Source organism: Bufo bufo, chromosome 7 (assembly GCF_905171765.1).
Source record: "Bufo bufo chromosome 7, aBufBuf1.1, whole genome shotgun sequence".
In the NCBI taxonomy this organism is placed as follows: domain Eukaryota; kingdom Metazoa; phylum Chordata; class Amphibia; order Anura; family Bufonidae; genus Bufo; species Bufo bufo.
Window position 1 is genome coordinate 33,515,142 of NC_053395.1, and position 20,219 is coordinate 33,535,360.

General features: G+C 43.8%; 1 protein-coding gene across 1 annotated transcript; it reads right to left on the reverse strand.

The window, feature by feature from the left end:
* Nucleotides 1–10,591: 10,591 nt before the first annotated feature.
* CHST12 (carbohydrate sulfotransferase 12) lies at nucleotides 10,592–20,000 on the reverse strand. Its single transcript, XM_040439791.1, has 2 exons — nucleotides 19,850–20,000; nucleotides 10,592–12,410 (listed from the first exon to the last, which is right to left on the reverse strand). Exon 2 carries the CDS (start codon nucleotides 12,323–12,325, stop codon nucleotides 11,060–11,062), a length of 1,266 nt encoding a protein of 421 aa, XP_040295725.1. The 5' UTR covers nucleotides 12,326–12,410; nucleotides 19,850–20,000; the 3' UTR covers nucleotides 10,592–11,059.
* Nucleotides 20,001–20,219: the final 219 nt, after the last annotated feature.

Genomic DNA, 20,219 nt, shown 5'->3' on the forward strand with positions numbered 1-20,219 from the left:
TGTGATGAAGAGAGACATCCTTCGTGAATATCCAAAGGCTTTCATTGTGAGACACTGCCCCGCACAAGACATGTCAGTGTGAGACGTGGAAATAACTTATTCCTGAAATGTACCGCCTCAGGCCCTGCATTCATTAAGTGGCTTAAAGCTGAATCACTCAAGTCCTCCACTCTCATTTCACATGTGGTTCACCTTTAAGAGGGAATTAGTACCAACACAGCAATTAGGATTAATTAGGACTTAATAAGGCCACTGTTCTCGTCAATACGACTCCACATTGGCCAAGTGCTTCTCCGGGCCGCATATACAGGATGGCACCGTATTCATTATCGCTACCTATGTCTTGATCTTCTACAATCAAAGGTCTCATTAATCAATACATAAATCTATGATCTATGGCCAGTGGTTAATGAACCCAAAATATGAGTCATTAGAGGGATTTTCCATATAATACAGATGACCTATCCTCAGGATACGTCGTTAATATTTAATTGTGGCACCTACACCTACACCGATTAGCTGTTTGAAGAGGCTGAGGCACTCTGGAGTGCCAGTGACATCACGTTCATCGGTCACATGGCTTAGAGGGGTTGTCTCATCACAGACAATACAGGGGGCATATCACTAGGATATGCCCCCCATTGTCTGATAGGTGCGTGTCCCACCTCCGGGACCCGCACCTATACCAAGAACGGAGCCCTGAAAGCGGTGGAGGGTGCACAGTGCTGGCTCGGCTATTTCCGTCGGGCCTATAGAAGTGAATGGGAGCGGTGGCCGGTCATGCTCGATGCGCTCCCATTCACTTCTATGGGGAGAGCGCTTGGTGGTGGCCAGACCGGAGTCCTCCAGCCACCACCTTTGCGGGGCTCCATTCCAGATAGAGGTGCGGGTCCCAGCGGTGGATATGCCCCCATTTTCTGAGATGAGACAACCCCGTTAAAGCGGAATCACTCAAGTCCTCCACTCACAATTTACATGTGGTTCACCTTTAAGAGGGAATTAGTACCAACATAGAAATTAGGATTAATTAGGACTTAATAAGGCCACTGTTCTTGTCAATACGACTCCACATTGGCCAAGTGCTTCTCCAGGCCGGAACTGTATTTATGATCGCTAGCTAGGTCTTGATCTTCTACGATCAGAGGACATTCAGGCCTGATTAATCAATACATAAATCTGATCTATGGTCAGTGGTTAATCCACCCAATATATGGGTCATTAAAGGGATTTTCCATACAATATTGATGACCTATCCTCAGGATAGGTCATTATTATCTGATTGGGGGGGGATAGGCTGACTCCTGGCACCTCCACCGATCAGCTGTTTGAAGAGGCTGCAGGACTCCGGCATCTTCCTAGGCCACAGCAGCTGGAGTGCCGAAAGGTTGCTCATCCCTGGCCTAGGTGCTGCTCAGTCCCATTCTAGTGAACGGACCTGGGCTGCAATACCAAGCATAGCCACTATACAATGTACGGCACTGTGCTTGCTTAGCAGTGAGGAGGCCGCGGAACTCACGCAAGTACCGAAGCCTCTTCAAACAGCTGATCAGCAGTGTTGATGAGTCGGACCTACTTTGATCAGATATTGATAATCTATCCCCAGGGATAAGTCATCAATATTCCGCCCATTTTTAGAGGAGCACTCCAGGCAAAAGACGTAATACACTCTGTGATGCCAAGAGAAGTGCTTGAGGGGGCGGAGCGTGACACAAGGATTCAAAAAACATTCTCACTCCCTCCCAATCAGACGACAGGGACAGTTTCATGCACACATCCAACGGCCAGCAAGCCTCTCGCTTATGTCCTATGCCAATTAGTAAGTCATGTGCATGCAGCTTGCTGCGCATCAGACATCGGCCTCAGTAACTGCGCAACAGTGTCTTGACACGCCCAACGTCAGATCAGGTGGGAGAGTGAAGCTGGTTCCATGCACTGCCTCTTAAAGGGGTATAACAGTAGTAGTAATAAATATGGCAGCCATGATGCCTAATAATTAAAATGGTCGCCGCCCCCCTTGCAGGAACCTCCCGGAATACTGCCTGCAGAGGTACACCACTTAGGCTAAACCTCACCCCCTTATTTTCCAAAGGATTAGGAAAGGATTAGTTGTCAGGAGATTACAGAAAGTCTTGTAGGCCGATCAACATGATTTTCTCATTTCACTGCCCTTGTGTGTCGCATCCCTTTAAATTTCACAACGCTTTCCCTAGATTCCTATGGGCAATTATAATCCCTTGACGATTTCTTACCATTGTCACTTTCTGGTACATCTCCGATTTGCGACAGCAGTTACATTTAATGAAGACCACAAACCATGTTTTCCGCCCGGAGTTTGTCGTTATTACGCGATCTGATGGATAGGAGCAAACTTCAAAGTACCAATCCTGGATCTGCAGAGAAGGAGGCCTGCTTCTATCAACATTTAAAGAGACATTACGCCTACACTTTAAAATCTATGTTAAAATATGCAACAAAGCTCTCGTGCACACAGCCGTTGCCCGGCCGTGGCGGTATTGCAGCCCGCGTACGGCGGGTCCGCAATACACGGGCACCGGCCGTGTGCATCCCGCATCATGGACCCAATCCGGGAGATGCGGAACGGAGGCACGGATCTGAAGCCCGTGGGTTTACTGTACGTTCCTCCGCACCGTGAATGGGTCTGCGATCCGGGGCCCGGCCAGCACACGGTCGTGTGCATGAGCCCTAAAAGCGATCTATTGCTCCATGTTATCACGTCACACGCACCCCCCCACACACACACACACACACAAACCCATTGACATAGGCTCTTTCAGGTTCGTGGTTCCTTTAAGTCCAGCACGGGTTAACGTTTTCTATTTCAAACATTTTTTCTATGATTTATTCAGCGCCCTTTTAAGTCATCTCTTGGCCGCTTCGGTGTAATTTCAGCGCAGCTTTTCCATGTACAAGATTCCTGATGCTTTACAGCTGCATGAAATACACGTTGGCTCTTGTCATTGCTGATTCTGGCTCTCGTTAAGATTTTTTATTTTTTTTTGCCTTTCCACTTGAAGCGGATACAATTCCCCCTCTCCTGTACAAAAATTATATTTTTTTTCCATAGTCTATTCCAAAAAGGTCTCATTTCTACAGATTTTAGCTAAGGAACGGTCACACTCTCTAGAGCATTGCACCCCCCCCCCCCCCCCCCTTAAAAGCAGAAAATCCATTCCGACCAGCCTCGTGCACTTGGGCTATAAAAATGGAAAAGGCTCCTTGGTTCTGAGCCCCCTGGAGGGGCCCCAAGCACCCAGACCTCCACCGATTAGATATTGATGGCAAAACTAGTCAATACTCCATCATGGACAATTCCACATAGCGGGCCCAACGCGGGTTTTCCACAGCAGAAAATCAGCAGCACATCTGTCCTCTACATGGATAACCGATACTGTGACAACCACCGGTATGTTGCCCAAATGACTAGAAAACTGCCTACATAACAACTTCCTAATATATAACCTATAAGAAAATGAAAAAAAACAACACCTGGAAAAATGTATGCGATTGAGCCGAGATTGACAGAGTGCAAACTGTTGGTGGTGCATCATCCTTGATCACACAACCAAGGTGGGGCCCCCTTTATTTTGGGTTCTGCAGCAGGGTATATGTTGAGGCAGGGTCACATTAATACTAGGGGCATCTCCCCTTGCTGCCCCTCTGGCATGGTGACGGTCATACAGATGCTGGATATCCTCCTGTGGTCATTCCAAGATCTTCCTACTTAAAGCCGTAGTTCAGACAAGTTGGTTGTTGGCCGCTGTGTATGGGAGGTCCATTGCCCCATCCAGTCCCAGACATGCTCGATGGGGGAAAGATCTGGTTATGGAGATGGCCAGGGAGCAGCTGGATACCCTGAAGAGGACGTTGTATGGACGGGCATTATCTTGTTGGAATGGTATGTCTCCTAGCAGGGTCAAAAGAGGCAGTAGGACTGGTTCCACAATGTCCTGGACATATCGAAGGCTGGTCATTGCTCTCTCCATGAACACCAGATGGGAACGGCCAGGGTAGCTAATGATGCTGCACACCAGGACACCTGGTGTTGGTCCTGTGTGTCTCCACACTATGCATGATGGCAGTAAGCACTCTCCTGCCAACTCTGATGCGGCCATCATTAGTACCAGGACAGGACCTGCTTTCATCACTGTCCTGCAAATCAAAGAAAGCATATACCCTGTAAAATGAGACAGGAGTGTAACTATAGGGGCAGTGGAGTAACTAGAACCGACTGGGGACCCACAGCAAATTTTTTTATGTCAGTCCCCTTAATGCAGAAAAAACAAACAAAAAAAAAACTCGCCTCTCTTCTCCTCCTGCGAGTGCCTCCGGTCCTCCTGCAGCACTGCGTCACAGTTACACAGCCTCCACTCGTAGTGCGGTCCTACGCACACTACATCCCGTCCTGAAGCCGTGAGCGGCCAGGACTTAGTGCAGGTGCCCAGAGAAGACGACCAGGGAACGGTGAGTTATACCAGTGCTAGAACTAGGAGAACTATACTCGTCGCTCCCTGGGCCCTGAAAAGAAATGTATTTGTCCTCCTCCTGGGCCCCTTCCTGAGTATGGGCCCCATAGCAGCCGCTTCCCATGCTTCTATGGTAAGCATGCTCCAGTATGGGGGGTAGGACTTCATTTGCACTCAAAGGGCCCTATAGATTCTTCTGCGCAATATGAGATAAAATTGTTATGAAACTACAACTCCCAGCATGCAGATTTGCTCAGCTATTCTATGAATTTGCACTCGAAGGGCCCTATAGGTTCTTCTTCCCAATATGAGATAAAATTGTTATGAAACTACAACTCCCAGCATGCACATTTGCTCAGCTATTCTAGGAATTCCAATGGAGCATGCAAGGGATTGTCATTTCACAACAACCGCAGTGCTGGAGATTGCTGATCCCTGTGCTATATTAGCTGGGGGTCATTTTTTTTTTTTTTTTTTTACATTCAGGCCCAGGTGCTTCAAGTTCCGCCTCTAGTCTGACACGACCATACATGAAGCCATAGTCTAATGCCTGCTAATGATGTACGTTCTCTGGCAAGGAAACCGAACTGCACTCATAAAGAAGGCAACCGATAGCAATACATTGGGTAATTGCTATCTGTGATGCTGTTGGTTAGACCCACAGCCAGGCCGGAATATACAGCTAGAAAAATGCAAAAATGCTCCCGTCATCATCGGTCTAAAGGCAGTAGGTGCAAGTATTGCAGCCGATATATAGAAGCTAGAAATGGGCGACTGTACAGACCTGCAAATATGCCTTAAAATTATACATTTATCAAAGACCGGCTTTTAATGCGGTATCGGAGGATGTGCCTAATTTATAACAAGGGGTGTGACTCGTCATAAATTAGGTGCATCCTCCACCAGACCATGCGGAGGATTCCTTACTGGAGTAGACTTCATCCGCCATTTATGCCAGGGTTGAGGGCAGTGTAAAAACACTGCATGCAACAATATTTTGTCCCATGGAGTTAAAAAAAACGGGCAACGAAGTCTTAATAAAATGCCCCCCCCCCCCCCCCCCCCCATCCCGTTTATATATGAAAAAAAACTAAATCAAGCCAGGTACAGTAAGTATCGGAAACCCTGGCAGCAAAACGGGAGAGATATCTGGAAGACGGGCATGTTATCGTAGCTTTTGGCGTAACCATATACTGTTCTGTACTTTAGTATGAATTGCTGGTCAGAAAAAGTAAGGACACATTTATTGAAAACTGTGGTCAAAAAAAGCCGCCAGATATGTTAGAACCCTGAATTAGTATAGTAGAATAGCCAAACTACTTTCTAGTCAATGACCGTGGTGCAACACGTGCTGTGCATTTGGATCTGTGGAAGGAACCCTTCAATGTACTACCTGACCAGGCAGGAACCCAGTCATACACAGCAAGTGTTAATCAGTTTACTGGATGCCTTTATGAGGGTTCATAAACATATTCTCCCTGTCAAAATACAACCAGAACCGTCTCCAGGACTTCTCCGAGCTGCATCTGTTTGTGGAGTAGTTACTTATCCCTAAGAAGAGGAACCCCACCCTACGAGGCCAAGCAACATCGCAGTATTCTCTGTCAACTGGTGAAGGTCAAAATTGTCCCAAATGTAGTATGAATATTTAACTACATAGAAATGATTTTTTTAAAAAGCTGGACATCTGTGAGCAGCTGCTCTAATGCGTGTAAAGTGAAGAAGCTCTTCCCACGATCTCGGTAACAGGACACGACCATTAGCACATGGACACAGAAGAACCGGACGTTCTCAGCAGAAGTCGCCAGTGCTAGAAATAAAGTGGAAAAGCTACACAATAAAGCACGGGGAAACAAAACAAATTATCCATCTCTGATAAGTAGCCTAAAGTCAATAAAAGGATAAAATGTGTTTTTTTTCCCTAAAATAACCCGTGGCTCCCTGTTATCAGCCATTGCAAACGAGGTCAAGTTTAACTGACGTGGTCTTCAATGGGACGACTTACGTGAAGTTCGGACAAACCTCTGCCTTCATGATCCGTGCTCTACATGCGGTTTTGAGAAGATAAAGAAACCTTTACATACATAGGACGTGTTGTTCTAGCACAGTGATGGCTAACCTCCAGCACGCCAGCTGTGGTGAAACTACGACTCTCAGCATGCTCCATTCATTTCTATGGAGTTCTGTGAACAGCCAAGCAAGTGTGCATCTTGGGAGTCGCAGTTTTACCAGAGCTGGAGTGTCGAAGGGTTAGTCATCACAGTGATCATGGAAGCTCACCACTCTCCAAACGCCAGGAACGGGAGAAGCAGAGATACAACGTCATCACTAGGGATGAGCGAATCGACTTCGGATGAAACATCCGAAGTCGATTCGCATAAAACTTTGTTCTAATACTGTACGCAGCAGGAGCTCCGTCCAGTATTAGAATGTATTGGCTCCGATGAGCCGAAGTTATTGCTTCGCGAAGTCTCGTGAGACTTTGGGTAATAACTTCCTAAATTAATTTGTACGGTAAAAAAAACATTTCCTGAACTCGGGTTCGGTTCCAAGTAATTTATGAAGTTATTGCACAAAGCCTAGCAAGACTTTGCAAAGCAATAACTTCAGCTCATTGAAGCCAATACATTCTAATACTGTACGGAGCTGCTGCTCCGCACAGTATTAAAATGAAGTTTTATGCGAATCGACTTTGGATGTTTCATCCGAAGTCGATTCGCTCATCCCTAGTCTTCACTCTGGATGGTAAATGGTGTTTTTTCTTTGGGCACACCTTCCGTCCACTGATTAAGCGCTCATGCACACGAACGTGTGCCGGCCGGGCCCGTGCTGCGGACCGCAAATTGCGGTTTGCAATGCACGAGCACCAACCGTAGGACTGCCGTATGCAAATGCATGACCAATGGGTGAATGGGGTCCGTGATCCGCATATGATGGTCTGCATTGCAAAAAAGTAGTGCATGCACCTTCTGGATTGCGGACCGATTCACGTAGTGTGGTGCACAAATGGCCAGTTCCTGTATATTGCAGACCCACTGTTTGCCACAATAGTGGCATGGCCGGCCGTGTGCATAAGCCCTTAGTATGTTGCTAGGCTAAACAATCCCTTTAAACGGTTGCTGTCCAGAAGATTTCAGCTTCTGATGTGTATTGGGGTGTCCCAACTCTCCCCCGACAGATGTATTGGGCATGCGTCGGGCAGCAGCTTACTACCCTCTGCCCATTCAGAACACATGCATACTTGGGCAATGGTCAATCTGCTTCTGTAAAGTTGCCTTAGCTTTTAGTTGAGCTACACTGGAACAATTAAAAAAAAATGGTTGAATACATGGCAATATACAGGTTCTTCTCAAAAAATTAGCATATTGTGATAAAGTTCATTATTTTCTGTAATGTACCGATAAACATTAGACTTTCATATATTTTAGATTCATTACACACAACTGAAGTAGTTCAAGCCTTTTCTTGTTTTAATATTGATGATTTTTGTATACAGCTCATGAAAACCCAAAATTCCTATCTCAAAAAATTTGCATATTTCATCCGACCAATAAAAGAAAAGTGTTTTTAATACAAAAAAAGTCAACCTTCAAATAATTAAGTTCAGTTATGCACTCAATACTTGGTCGGGATTCCTTTTGCAGAAATGTCTGCTTCAATGCGGCGTGGCATGGAGGCAATCAGCCTGTGGCACTGCTGAGGTGTTATGGAGGCCCAGGATGCTTCGATAGCGGCCTTAAGCTCATCCAGAGTGTTGGGTCTTGCGTCTCTCAACTTTCTCTTCCCAATATCCCACAGATTCTCTATGGGGTTCAGGTCAGGAGAGTTGGCAGGCCAATTGAGCACAGTAATACCATGGTCAGTAAACCATTTACCAGTGGTTTTGGCACTGTGAGCAGGTGCCAGGTCGTGCTGAAAAATGAAATCTTCATCTCCATAAAGCTTTTCAGCAGATGGAAGCATGAAGTGCTTCAAAATCTCCTGATAGCTAGCTGCATTGACCCTGCCCTTGATAAAACACAGTGGACCAACACCAGTCCAGACTGTGGGTACTTGACACTGGACTTCAGGCATTTTGGCATTTCCCTCTCCCCAGTCTTCCTCCAGACTCTGGCACCTTGATTTCCGAATGACATGCAAAATTTGCTTTCATCCGAAAAAAGTACTTTGGACCACTGAGCAACAGTCCAGTGCTGCTTCTCTGTAGCCCAGGTCAGGCGCTTCTGCCGCTGTTTCTGGTTCAAAAGTGGCTTGACCCGGGGAATGCGGCACCTGTAGCCCATTTCCTGCACACGCCTGTACACGGTGGCTCTGGATGTTTCTACTCCAGACTCAGTCCACTGCTTCCGCAGGTCCCCCAAGGTCTGGAATCGGTCCTTCTCCACAATCTTCCGCAGGGTCCGGTCACCTCTTCTCGTTGTGCAGCGTTTTCTGCCACACTTTTTCCTTCCCACAGACTTCCCACTGAGGTGCCTTGATACAGCACTCTGGGAACAGCCTATTCGTTCAGAAATTTCTTTCTGTGTCTTACCCTCTTGCTTGAGGGTGTCAATGATGGCCTTCTGGACAGCAGTCAGGTCGGCAGTCTTACCCATGATTGCGGTTTTGAGTAATGAACCAGGCTGGGAGTTTTTAAAAGCCTCAGGAATCTTTTGCAGGTGTTTAGAGTTAATTAGTTGATTCAGATGATTAGGTTAATAGCTCGTTTAGAGAACCTTTTCATGATATGCTAATTTTTTGAGATAGGAATTTTGGGTTTTCATGAGCTGTATGCCAAAATCATCAATATTAAAACAAGAAAAGGCTTGAACTACTTCAGTTGTGTGTAATGAATCTAAAATATATGAAAGTCTAATGTTTATCAGTACATTACAGAAAATAATGAACTTTATCACAATATGCTAATTTTTTTAGAAGAACCTGTAAATGCTGGACTAAAATCTGTAAAACATGAAACCTGCATGAATCTTTAAGTAACAGGGGCTGTTCTGTAACTTAACGGTTTCTTCTGCTCACCGCAATAAGTCGCCAAGATAACAGTAGGTTTATCGCTTTAGGAAAACCACAGACAACACATGGCAATATTGAAATAAGTTTCAGCAAATGACAAACTCAGCTCTGCTCCATCTAGATATATACATTAAAGGGAACCTGTCATCAACTTTAGGGTAAATTCATATGACCGTATTATTTTATCCGCATCCGATCCACATTTTGCGGAATAGATGCGGATCCATTCATTTCTATGGGTGAATAAAATGTGCGGACAACGTTCAGTATGTCGTCCGCATCCGTGTTTCCGCATTTCTAGTCCGCAAAAATATAAAGCTTGTCCTACTATTGTCCGCACAGATCGGTCCGCAGCCCCATTCAAGTCAATGGATCCGAATGGTTTCCGTATGTCATCCGTTTTTTGCGGATCCGTTTACGTATTTTTGAAGGCCTTAATAATTCTTTTTTTTTTTTCTTCCATTTTTTGCGGACCGTAAAAAAACGAAGACATACGAAACACAACCGGAAGTCATTTGTCCGCAAAATGCGGACACACGGTTCCGTTATTTGCGGACCCATAACGGAAAGGATTACACACGACCGTATGTATTTTGCGGTCCGCAAAATGGGGATGGTGTCTGTGATTTCAACGGGTCTGTGGTCCGCTTTTTGCAGCCAAGTATAGGACATGTTCTATCCCTTTTGCGGAAGGGACATACGGATGCGGAAGCACACGGATGATAAATGTCCGTTTCGCAAAGGATAGAACATGTCCTTTCCTTGGCCGCAAAATGCGGTCCACTGACCCATTGATGTCAACGGGTCCACAAAAACAAAAAAAATTTATGCAGCACAGATGTCATCCATATTTTGCAGATCGCAAAACATATATGGTAGTGACAGGAATGATGCCTTATGAGTCAAGCAGCCAGCACATGACTGCAGCAGCTGTACTGCTGCCATCGCCGTGCGGTGACGCCTGTAGTACAGCATATGTAACTGAAGTCGCCAATTGGCTGCAGCAGTCGCATGCATTTACACTGGATTGACGTAGGATTGAATAGGTGAGTACTGTTTTGCTCCATTTTATTTTTGGGTTGTTCTTTTTAAGAAACTGGAGAACCTCTTTATTTCCTAAGGGGAAAGTCTTACCTATCACAAGTCGGCACCGGGGACCTAAAATGTGAACTGAGTGTGATATGACCCAGACTATGAACCACAAGAACAGGAGTTCTTTAACAGACAAGCCTTTACTCAGTCAAGTCCTCCTTAGACACAGTATTAAATAGTTTAAATAATATATTAATTTATAAAATAACGGTAAAAAGCATTTCTGGGAAGTCCTCCTGAGAAAGTAGAATTGCAAGGAAATTTTTTCATGGCATTTTAGTCTTTAAAAGTGGAAAGAAAAATAAAATATCCTTCTTAAAAACGCATCCACTTAAAGAAATCCAATCCTTGGAGGTCCCTCAGCTCTCGTAGGACATGAAATGGAGAGTAAGGGGTGGAAATCAGGTACCATTCCAGGAAAGGCAGCAGACAGGTGTTCATTTTTGGTATTTTACATTAGTTGTTGACTCTTTTTATACATTTAAGATGTTCTCAGGTTTAGGGTATCCAAACAGAACGAAATCGGGCTCATATAATTTGTAGAGTTTTTGCCTCCATTCTAGAGGTATCTTGGAAAACCAGTCCTCCTCCCAGCTACTCACGGTCCTGTTCCTGTAACTGGGGGGAAACTGGAAGAGAGAATCTAGGTTTAACTGTCTTAGAAGCTGAGATGCATCCTCATCGAGGGTCTCCAATGTCCCTATAAAGTCATAATCAATTTGACACGGGTGGCAGAGACGATACACTTGACGCCAGTGCTCATTGAAAGGTCTCTGTTCTTCCGTCCGCGCATCTAATAGGTACTGTATAAACTGAGAAAATGACGGCTTTGCCCCAGAAGAGATTGCTTCTCCGGCAGATGTGGGAACGTTGGTCCAGTTGGAGTAACGGGTCAATATGGGTATAGCAAACGTTTTATAGAAGTCCTGGTTTTCTAGCTCAAACTTGCTGCGGAAAGCGGAGATAAGACGCACGAAAGGATCACGGACAAAGATGAATTTGGTGTACTTTTTTAACTTGATCTTCATCATGTGTCTGGAGAACTTCCCATATCTTCTCCAGAACTTGTTAAAGGTGAGATGACTGGTTGTATTGTGGACATCTTCACGGGGGATCTCGAGAGGGTCCTGATACGGGGCTCCTTTTTTGTCTAAAAGACTTTCGCTCAACACAATCATGACCCGTTTCCAATTGGTGCAAGCTACTTTTGGCACGTAGCAATAAATGATGCCGTGCCGATCGTCCACAATGAGGTGATCTAGCTCCTTGTTTGGAATATCATCAAATTCCCGGTCCTTGGTTGGAAAATGAAAACTGGAATTACCACAGAACTTGCGTAAATTAAATTTTCTTTCCTCCTGTATCAATTCCTGATCTAAAATCCCTTCCTCCAGTTTGCTTCTGGAGGACCAGTCATACCCTCTCACATTTTCTTCAAAGCTATTCGATTTTCCTCGATGGGCCAATTTATTCCCCTTTGTGCTTAGTGCCTCATTTTTTGCTGTGCCAAAATTAAGAAAACCATCTAAAAATCTGTCCACGTCTGATAGATCATTGTTTTCTGTGGCGGAGACTGAAGAAGGGGGCTCCGCGCTTGGATGAGTTGGAAGAGACTTCGAGAAGGCTGTATGAAGATTAAAATTTGCCGTCCCAACATTGTCCCAGTAAACGATTATAAAAAGGACCATAAAAGCAGAGCCGAGGACTACCAGCAAACAGAAGAGACGTGACTTGGTCATTCTTCTCAGAACTATCTAAAATTTGCTCACAGAGACCTCATGCAGTGGTTGCTCCTACATCCATACTGAGTCAGCGTGGACAACCCTAAAATAAAACAGAAAATTGAGGAAGTTAGAGTTATTTCTTAAAATGGGTTCTGAACGTCTTAGACGCTGTAAAAAGAGCTGAAATAACAGGGGGGAAGGGGGGGAGGCGACATGGCGCTTATCTGTACCAGCAGCTGTATGATGGAACGGAAGCATGCCCAAAATGCTCTAAGGGCCTATCCAAACTATCCCATAAATGGGTAACTAAACATATTTAACATCCCCTGTTGCTAACCGGACCATGAAAGCACCTTACCAAAAAAATCCTGTTGTTAGCTGGCCATAGACAGGAGTCAATCAACAGAGGAAACGTAGGATTCTAACGGTCCTATTACACGGAGCAAACATCGTACAGAACAAAAATTTACGAGAATCAGGTGATGTAATAAGTATGAACCATTCAAAGACGAGCGACAAACGGCTTGTTTCTCGTCCATCGTGATCTTTTAGCATGCTGAAAAAATGTATGCTCCTCGTTAATAGATCAGTTCGTATAATATGGAGCCGTCTACTCGCTAACGATCTTATACATGCCTTTTGACCAAGCATCTGTCCCCCATCTTTACGTGTTATAACGAGTAACGACCGCAAGTACGAACAATTATCTGCCTGTAAAATAAGCGAAATTTTCGTCGTTAACGAGCCGCTACATCTTCGATCGTATTCTGTATGACGTCTACTGGTGTAATAGTATCTTAACTCTGTGGGGGAGATGATAACAAAGATTAACCACACCACTTACCACCTGGAAGAGGAAGACTCTGTGCTTTGTTGGCCCATCTCCTTTTTAAACAAAAATTTATTATACGTGTTTGGACTCCCACCGCAGTGAATGGAGAGAGCCACCATACATGTGCACGGCCACCTCTCCATTCATTCTTTGATCTGGATGCTACATCCACCTCACTAAACAGTTCGGAAGACTCTCCTTCCTCATATAGATGCAGGACCCAGAGGTCTAGAAGGCTCTAATGGGGGCCATTTAATACCCCTTGCGCTGGGGCATGATGTGCCTAAGTTATGTAGCTCTGTTTATGCCAAGGGAATGGCGGAGACCTGCCACAGAGCAGTAACAAAAAGGACTACAGACAGACGAGTTGGTCTTTTTCTTTTTTTTTAAATGGTCGCAGATTACGACCATTGGGGTTGTCGGCGCCTAGGTTAACCCTTTATATGATCATTTTGGAGCACATTTATAAAGACTGGCGTTTTAGACGCCAGTCTTAAGAAGCCCTATAGCTGGCGGTGGATCTGCCAGAGTTATGAGGAGGCACCGGCCTCTAGAGAACTGCAGGGGATCCAGCGCCGGTTCTAAATCTAAGACAGCTTCTTAGTAGCCTTACATTTAGACCATTTTCAAAGCCTAAACCAGAGATAGAAAATGATAAATGAGACGGGACTGCCGGGCCACCCCCTTCCCCGCCGCACCCACTTTTTAAAACTTGGTGTCAGTGGAGAAAAAGTTGCAGATTCTGCCGCACCAAAGGGGCATAAATGACCCTCGTTATTTGTTTTCAGTGACCAAATTTGTTGATTTCTTAAGAATTCACTTTAACCTCCAATGGTTCCTCTTATCGTTGAAAGTTGTACTGTCTTTGCGTAATCACTTCCCATTTTGTAGGCGCTAGAATACTGTAAGTAGTATGTGTGTATATAAACTACGGGAGTCATTTATTTTACTGAAATATGCCAAAATTTGGTGTATTTCAGGTGCAGATGGCACTGCAACTGTTAGTTGCTCCATTACCTGTGACTTCTCCCTGCCCACGCCAGGTCTAAAATTGTGGCGTGGGCAGGCTGGCAGGCCCGTCTTATTCCTTATTTTCTACGCCTGTTTTAGGTGAAGAAAATGGTCTAAATGTCTTACATTTATAACTGGTACTGGATGCACCAATGTTATGGAGGCCGGCGTCTCTTCATAACGTCGGCGGATCCTCCGCCAGCTATGGGCCTTATTAAGACCGGCATCTATACACACACACATATTTCAGACTCTTACTACACTTGGGCTAGGAAAACCCATGGAATCAGGTAGTCAATCACCTTACAACACCTTAGATGCTGCGAGTGTAGTATAAACTGCTGGGATTGGAGTTCTCTGATCCCGGCAGCTGCAGATCCCTGTAGAACAGCCCCGATCCTGTTGCAGTCCATGCATCTTTGAGATGACCATGATGCAGATGGCACGTTGCAGTGCAGGATCTGGCTCCCAATATTTTGTGATTGGATGTTAACAGGTTAAACGTCCCCCAGGAGAAGAGGATATAAGACTCTGCATGCTGCTTATGCTTCCACGCAGTATCTGAAATAAGAAAAGCCTCTGATGTCACGGGGGACCGGGAGGGGTTTACAGCATGGCAAGGAGTTCAGCGAAATGCTGGAATGAGTACGTCTGCTTAAAACAGAAACATGTGGACGCACGCCGCGGTTTTCTGCAGAATTCTTACAGACAGGATTACTTTAAAAGGGAAAAATTTCGAGACAATTTCTGCAGCCGTGTATATTTATAGCGACAAGTTCTAGGGGGCCCCAGCGCCTGTAGAGCCACCAATCACCAAATATCTTCAAGAAACATCACCCAGGAGTCTACAGCACACAGCGGGGGGAGTCTCCCCTCTGCAGCTTGAGATTCGGGAGCCTGGTCTTGGGTTAGAGCGGTGACATCATAGCACCTGGGCGCCTGAGTCCCAGCGTCTCAGGCCACAGAAGGGAACGGGACTCAGTATTTTTTTTTCCTGCCCTGGCCACTTGGAGACATTGCACTTTGAGGGACATTACTGGGAGGGCACTATGGATGCATTGGGTGCGGGACATTACTCCCCTAGGGCATTTTAATATTGGGGCACTATGGGGGATTTTTTTTTGTATTGGGGACATTATTATTACTGAGTTCACAATAGGGGACATTATTAAAGAGGACCTTTCATGTGTTTTTTTTATTCTAGATAAATACCTTTACTTTCAGGGTACCCCCTGCTGATGCTGCCACCTTGCTTGTTTTTTTTTTTAAATATCACTCCTGTGCCCCCCTGCAGTTTTCCCGCTCAGTATGTTAACACTGAGCATCGGTACAGGGAGGAGGAGACACCTGGGTTTCTCAATGGGCGTCTCCTTCCCCCTGGCTGTGCCGCCATCCAATCACAGCGGAGAGCGTCACAGCCAGGCAGAAGGTGAGCTTTAATACAGAATGCGAAGTAAAATGTCCATTAAGGGTTAAAAAATGCTGCGAAAATTACTCACCTCATCCACTTAATCGCGCAGCCGTTATCGTCTTCTTTCTTCTTCTTCTTGCAGGACCTGCAAAAGGACCTGCGCTGACGTCATCGCGCTCACCATGTTGTGAGCGCGGTGATGTCAGCGCAGGACCTTTTTTTGCAGGTCCTGCAAGAAGAAGAAAGATGATGATAACGGCTGCGCGATTAGGTGGATGAGGTGAGTAATTTTTTTTTGTATTTTTTAACCCTTAATGGACATTTTACTTAGCATTCTGTTTTAAAGAATGCTATTATTTCCCCTTATAACCATGTTATAATAGAAAATAATAAAATCTACAGAACAGCGAACTCAAACCCGAACTTCAGTGAAGAAGTCCGGGGGCGGGTCTGGGTACCGCATTCAGTTTTTTATCACGCGCGTGCAAAACGCATTAAAACGCATTGCACTCGCGCGGAAAAGACTGAGCAACACATTCGCAGACAAAACTGACTGAAATTAAGTGCGCACTCGCGCGGGTTTCCTACAATGCACCTGCAACGCATCCGGACAAAATCTGTGACGCCTGTGTGAAAGGGGCCTTAGACTTCCTGAACTGTATATATACCAAGTTGGTCTTCAATAAAGTCAGTTCTTGATTTACTCTTCAACATTGGTGCTGCCTGATGATCGAGGAGTTTAGCGTCCAGTCCTCATATTGGCTCTGTCCAATTATTAGGCAGGTTTGGGCTGAGGACACTGGAATTCGGGTTCCAGTGGAGGGGAAGCTGTTTTCTGATGGAGGTACCCAGTCGGGGTACTAGGCGGTCTGTCACAAACTAAATACAGTCACATAGTGAGTATACACAATACACATACAGTACTCCCCTATATACAGTCAGAGAGTATACACATACAGTACACACCTGCATACAATCAGAGATTATATACATACAGTGCACCTATATACAGTCAGAGAGTATATACATACAGTACACACCTATATACAGTCAGTGAGTATATACAGTCATACAGTGAGTATATACATACAGTACACACCTATATACAGTCAGAGAGTATATACAGTCATACAGTGAGTATATACATACAGTACACACCTATATACAGTCAGTGAGTATATACATACAGTACACACCTATATACAGTCAGAGAGTATATACATACAGTACACACCTATATACAGTCAGAGAGTATATACATACAGTACTCCCCTATATACAGTCAGAGAGTATATACATACAGTACTCCCCTATATACAGTCAGAGAGTATATACATACAGTGCACATCTATATACAGTCATACAGTGAGTATATACATACAGTACTCCCCTATATACAGTCAGTGAGTATATACATACAGTGCACACCTATATACAATCATACAGTGAGTATATACATAGAGCGCACACCTATATACAGTGAGTATATACATACAGTGCACACCTATATACAGTCAGAGTATATACATACAGTGCACCTATATACAGTCAGAGAGTATATACATACAGTACTCCCCTATATACAGTCAGAGAGTATATACATACAGTACTCCCCTATATACAGTCAGTGAGTATATACATACAGTACACACCTATATACAGTCAGAGAGTATATACATACAGTACTCCCCTATATACAGTCAGAGAGTATATACATACAGTACTCCCCTATATACAGTCAGAGAGTATATACATACAGTGCACACCTATATACAGTCATACAGTGAGTATATACATACAGTACTCCCCTATATACAGTCAGTGAGTATATACATACAGTGCACACCTATATACAATCATACAGTGAGTATATACATAGAGCGCACACCTATATACAGTGAGTATATACATACAGTGCACACCTATATACAGTCATACAGTGAGTATATACATACAGTACTCCCTATATACAGTTAGTGAGTATATATATATATACACAGTACACACCTACATACAGTCACACAGTGAGTATACACATACAGTACACACCTACATACAGTCACACAGTGAGTATACACATACAGTACTACCTTATATACAGTCATTGAGTATATACATACAGTACACACATATATATATAGTCAGTGAGTATATACATACAGTGTGCACCTATTTACAATCATACAGTGAGTATATACATAGAGCGCACACCTATATACAGTGAGTATATACATACAGTACACACCTACAGACAGGCAGTGAGTATATACATACAGTACTCCCCTATATACAGTGAGTACGTACATACAGTGCACACCTATATACAGTGAGTATATACATACAGTACACACCTATATACAGTCATAGAGTGAGTATATACATACAGTGCGCACCTATATACAATCATACAGTGAGTATATACATACAGTACACACCTACATAAAGTCAGTGAGTATATACATACAGTACTCCCCTATATACAGTCAGTGAGTATATACATACAGTACACACCTACATAAAGTCAGTGAGTATATACATACAGTACTAGCCTATATACAGTCAGTGAGTATATACATACAGTACACACATATATATATAGTCAGTGAGTATATACATACAGTGTGCACCTATATACAATCATACAGTGAGTATATACATAGAGCGCACACCTATATACAGTGAGTATATACATACAGTACACACCTATATACAGTCATACAGTGAGTATATGCATACAGTACACACCTATACACAGTCAGTGAGTATATACAGTGTGCACCTATATACAATCATACAGTATATACATACAGCGCACACCTACATACAGCCAGTGAGTGTATATACATACAGTGCATCTATATACACAGTATACAGTGACTATACATACAGTGCACATCTATATACAGTCATATAGTGATTATATACATACTGTGCACCTATATACAGTCATACAGTAAGTATAAACATACAGTGCACATATGTATAGTCATACAGTGAGTATATACATACAGTGCACGCTTATATACAGTGACTATATATACATACAATGCACACCTATATAGTCATACAGTGAGTGTATATACATACAGTGCACCTATATACACAGTCATACAGTGACTATATATACACATACAGTGCACACCTCTATACAGTCATAAAGTGAGTATATACATAGAGCGCACACCTATATACAGTGAGTATATACATACAGTTCACCTATATACAGTCATACAGTGACTATATATACATACAGTGCACACCTATATACAGTGAGTATATACATACAGTTCACCTATATAGTCATACAGTGACTATATATATATATATATATATATATATACACACACATATATACAGTCATACAGTGAGTATATACATACAGTGCACACCTATAGTCAGTGAGTGTATATATATACAGTGCACACCTATATACAGTCATACAGTGCGTATATACATACAGTACACACCTATATATAGTCATACAGTGCGTATATACATACAGTACACACCTATATATAGTCATACAGTGAGTATATACATACAGTACACACCTATATATAGTCATACAGTGAGTATATACATACAGTACACACCTATATATAGTCAGTGAGTATATACATACAGTACACACCTATATACAGTCATACAGTGAATATATACATACAGTACACACCTATATACAGTCATACAGTGAGTATATACATACAGTACACACCTATATACAGTCAGTGAGTATATACATACAGTACACACCTATATATAGTCAGTGAGTATATACATACAGTACACACCTATATACAGTCAGTGAGTATATACATACAGTACACACCTATATACAGTCATACAGTGAATATATACATACAGTACACACCTATATACAGTCATACAGTGAGTATATACATACAGTACACACCTATATACAGTCAGTGAGTATATACATACAGTACACACCTATATACAGTCATACAGTGAGTATATACATACAGTACACACCTATATACAGTCAGTGAGTATATACATACAGTACACACCTATATATAGTCAGTGAGTATATACATACAGTACACACCTATATATAGTCAGTGAGTATATACATACAGTACACACCTATATACAGTCATATACATACAGGCATATCATATACAATGTAACCCCTTCGGCGCTGGACAGGCTGATCTACCATCACTCTTCAGCCCCAGCAAATTTCCCCAAGGGCCCTGGAAAAAGCGGAGCTATATTCGCCATCACCGATGCAGAAGACAGCATTTGTCACGACATACCGCACCTTAGCCATCAGCTGGATGCCTTTCCATGTCGTCTTCCAGTTTCCCCTCGTCGCCGACATGAATCTAGGGAAGGAAGCAGACACACAGCCAGCTCAACCCGGATCGCCAGCTCTCCACTACAACCTCCTCATCCCCTCACAGAGCCGGGGACCGCAGCCCCGCCCACACTCCCAGGACCAGAGAGGAGGCGCGGACCACGTGATGGGGCGGCGACCGCCATGATGCTTGTGGTCACTGAGGGCGGCCGAGTACACAGCGGTGACACACCGTTATCTAGCAGTCACTGTTAGTTTTTTTCGTTTCAGTTTGCAAAGAGGGGGTTATTTATGGAGTGGAAGATTTAAAAAAATAAAATAATTTTAAGTGTTC

Bases quoted from the DNA above. Each gene is read 5' to 3' on its own strand.
- CHST12 (XM_040439791.1), bottom strand. From the start codon at position 12,325: ATGACCAAGTCACGTCTCTTCTGTTTGCTGGTAGTCCTCGGCTCTGCT.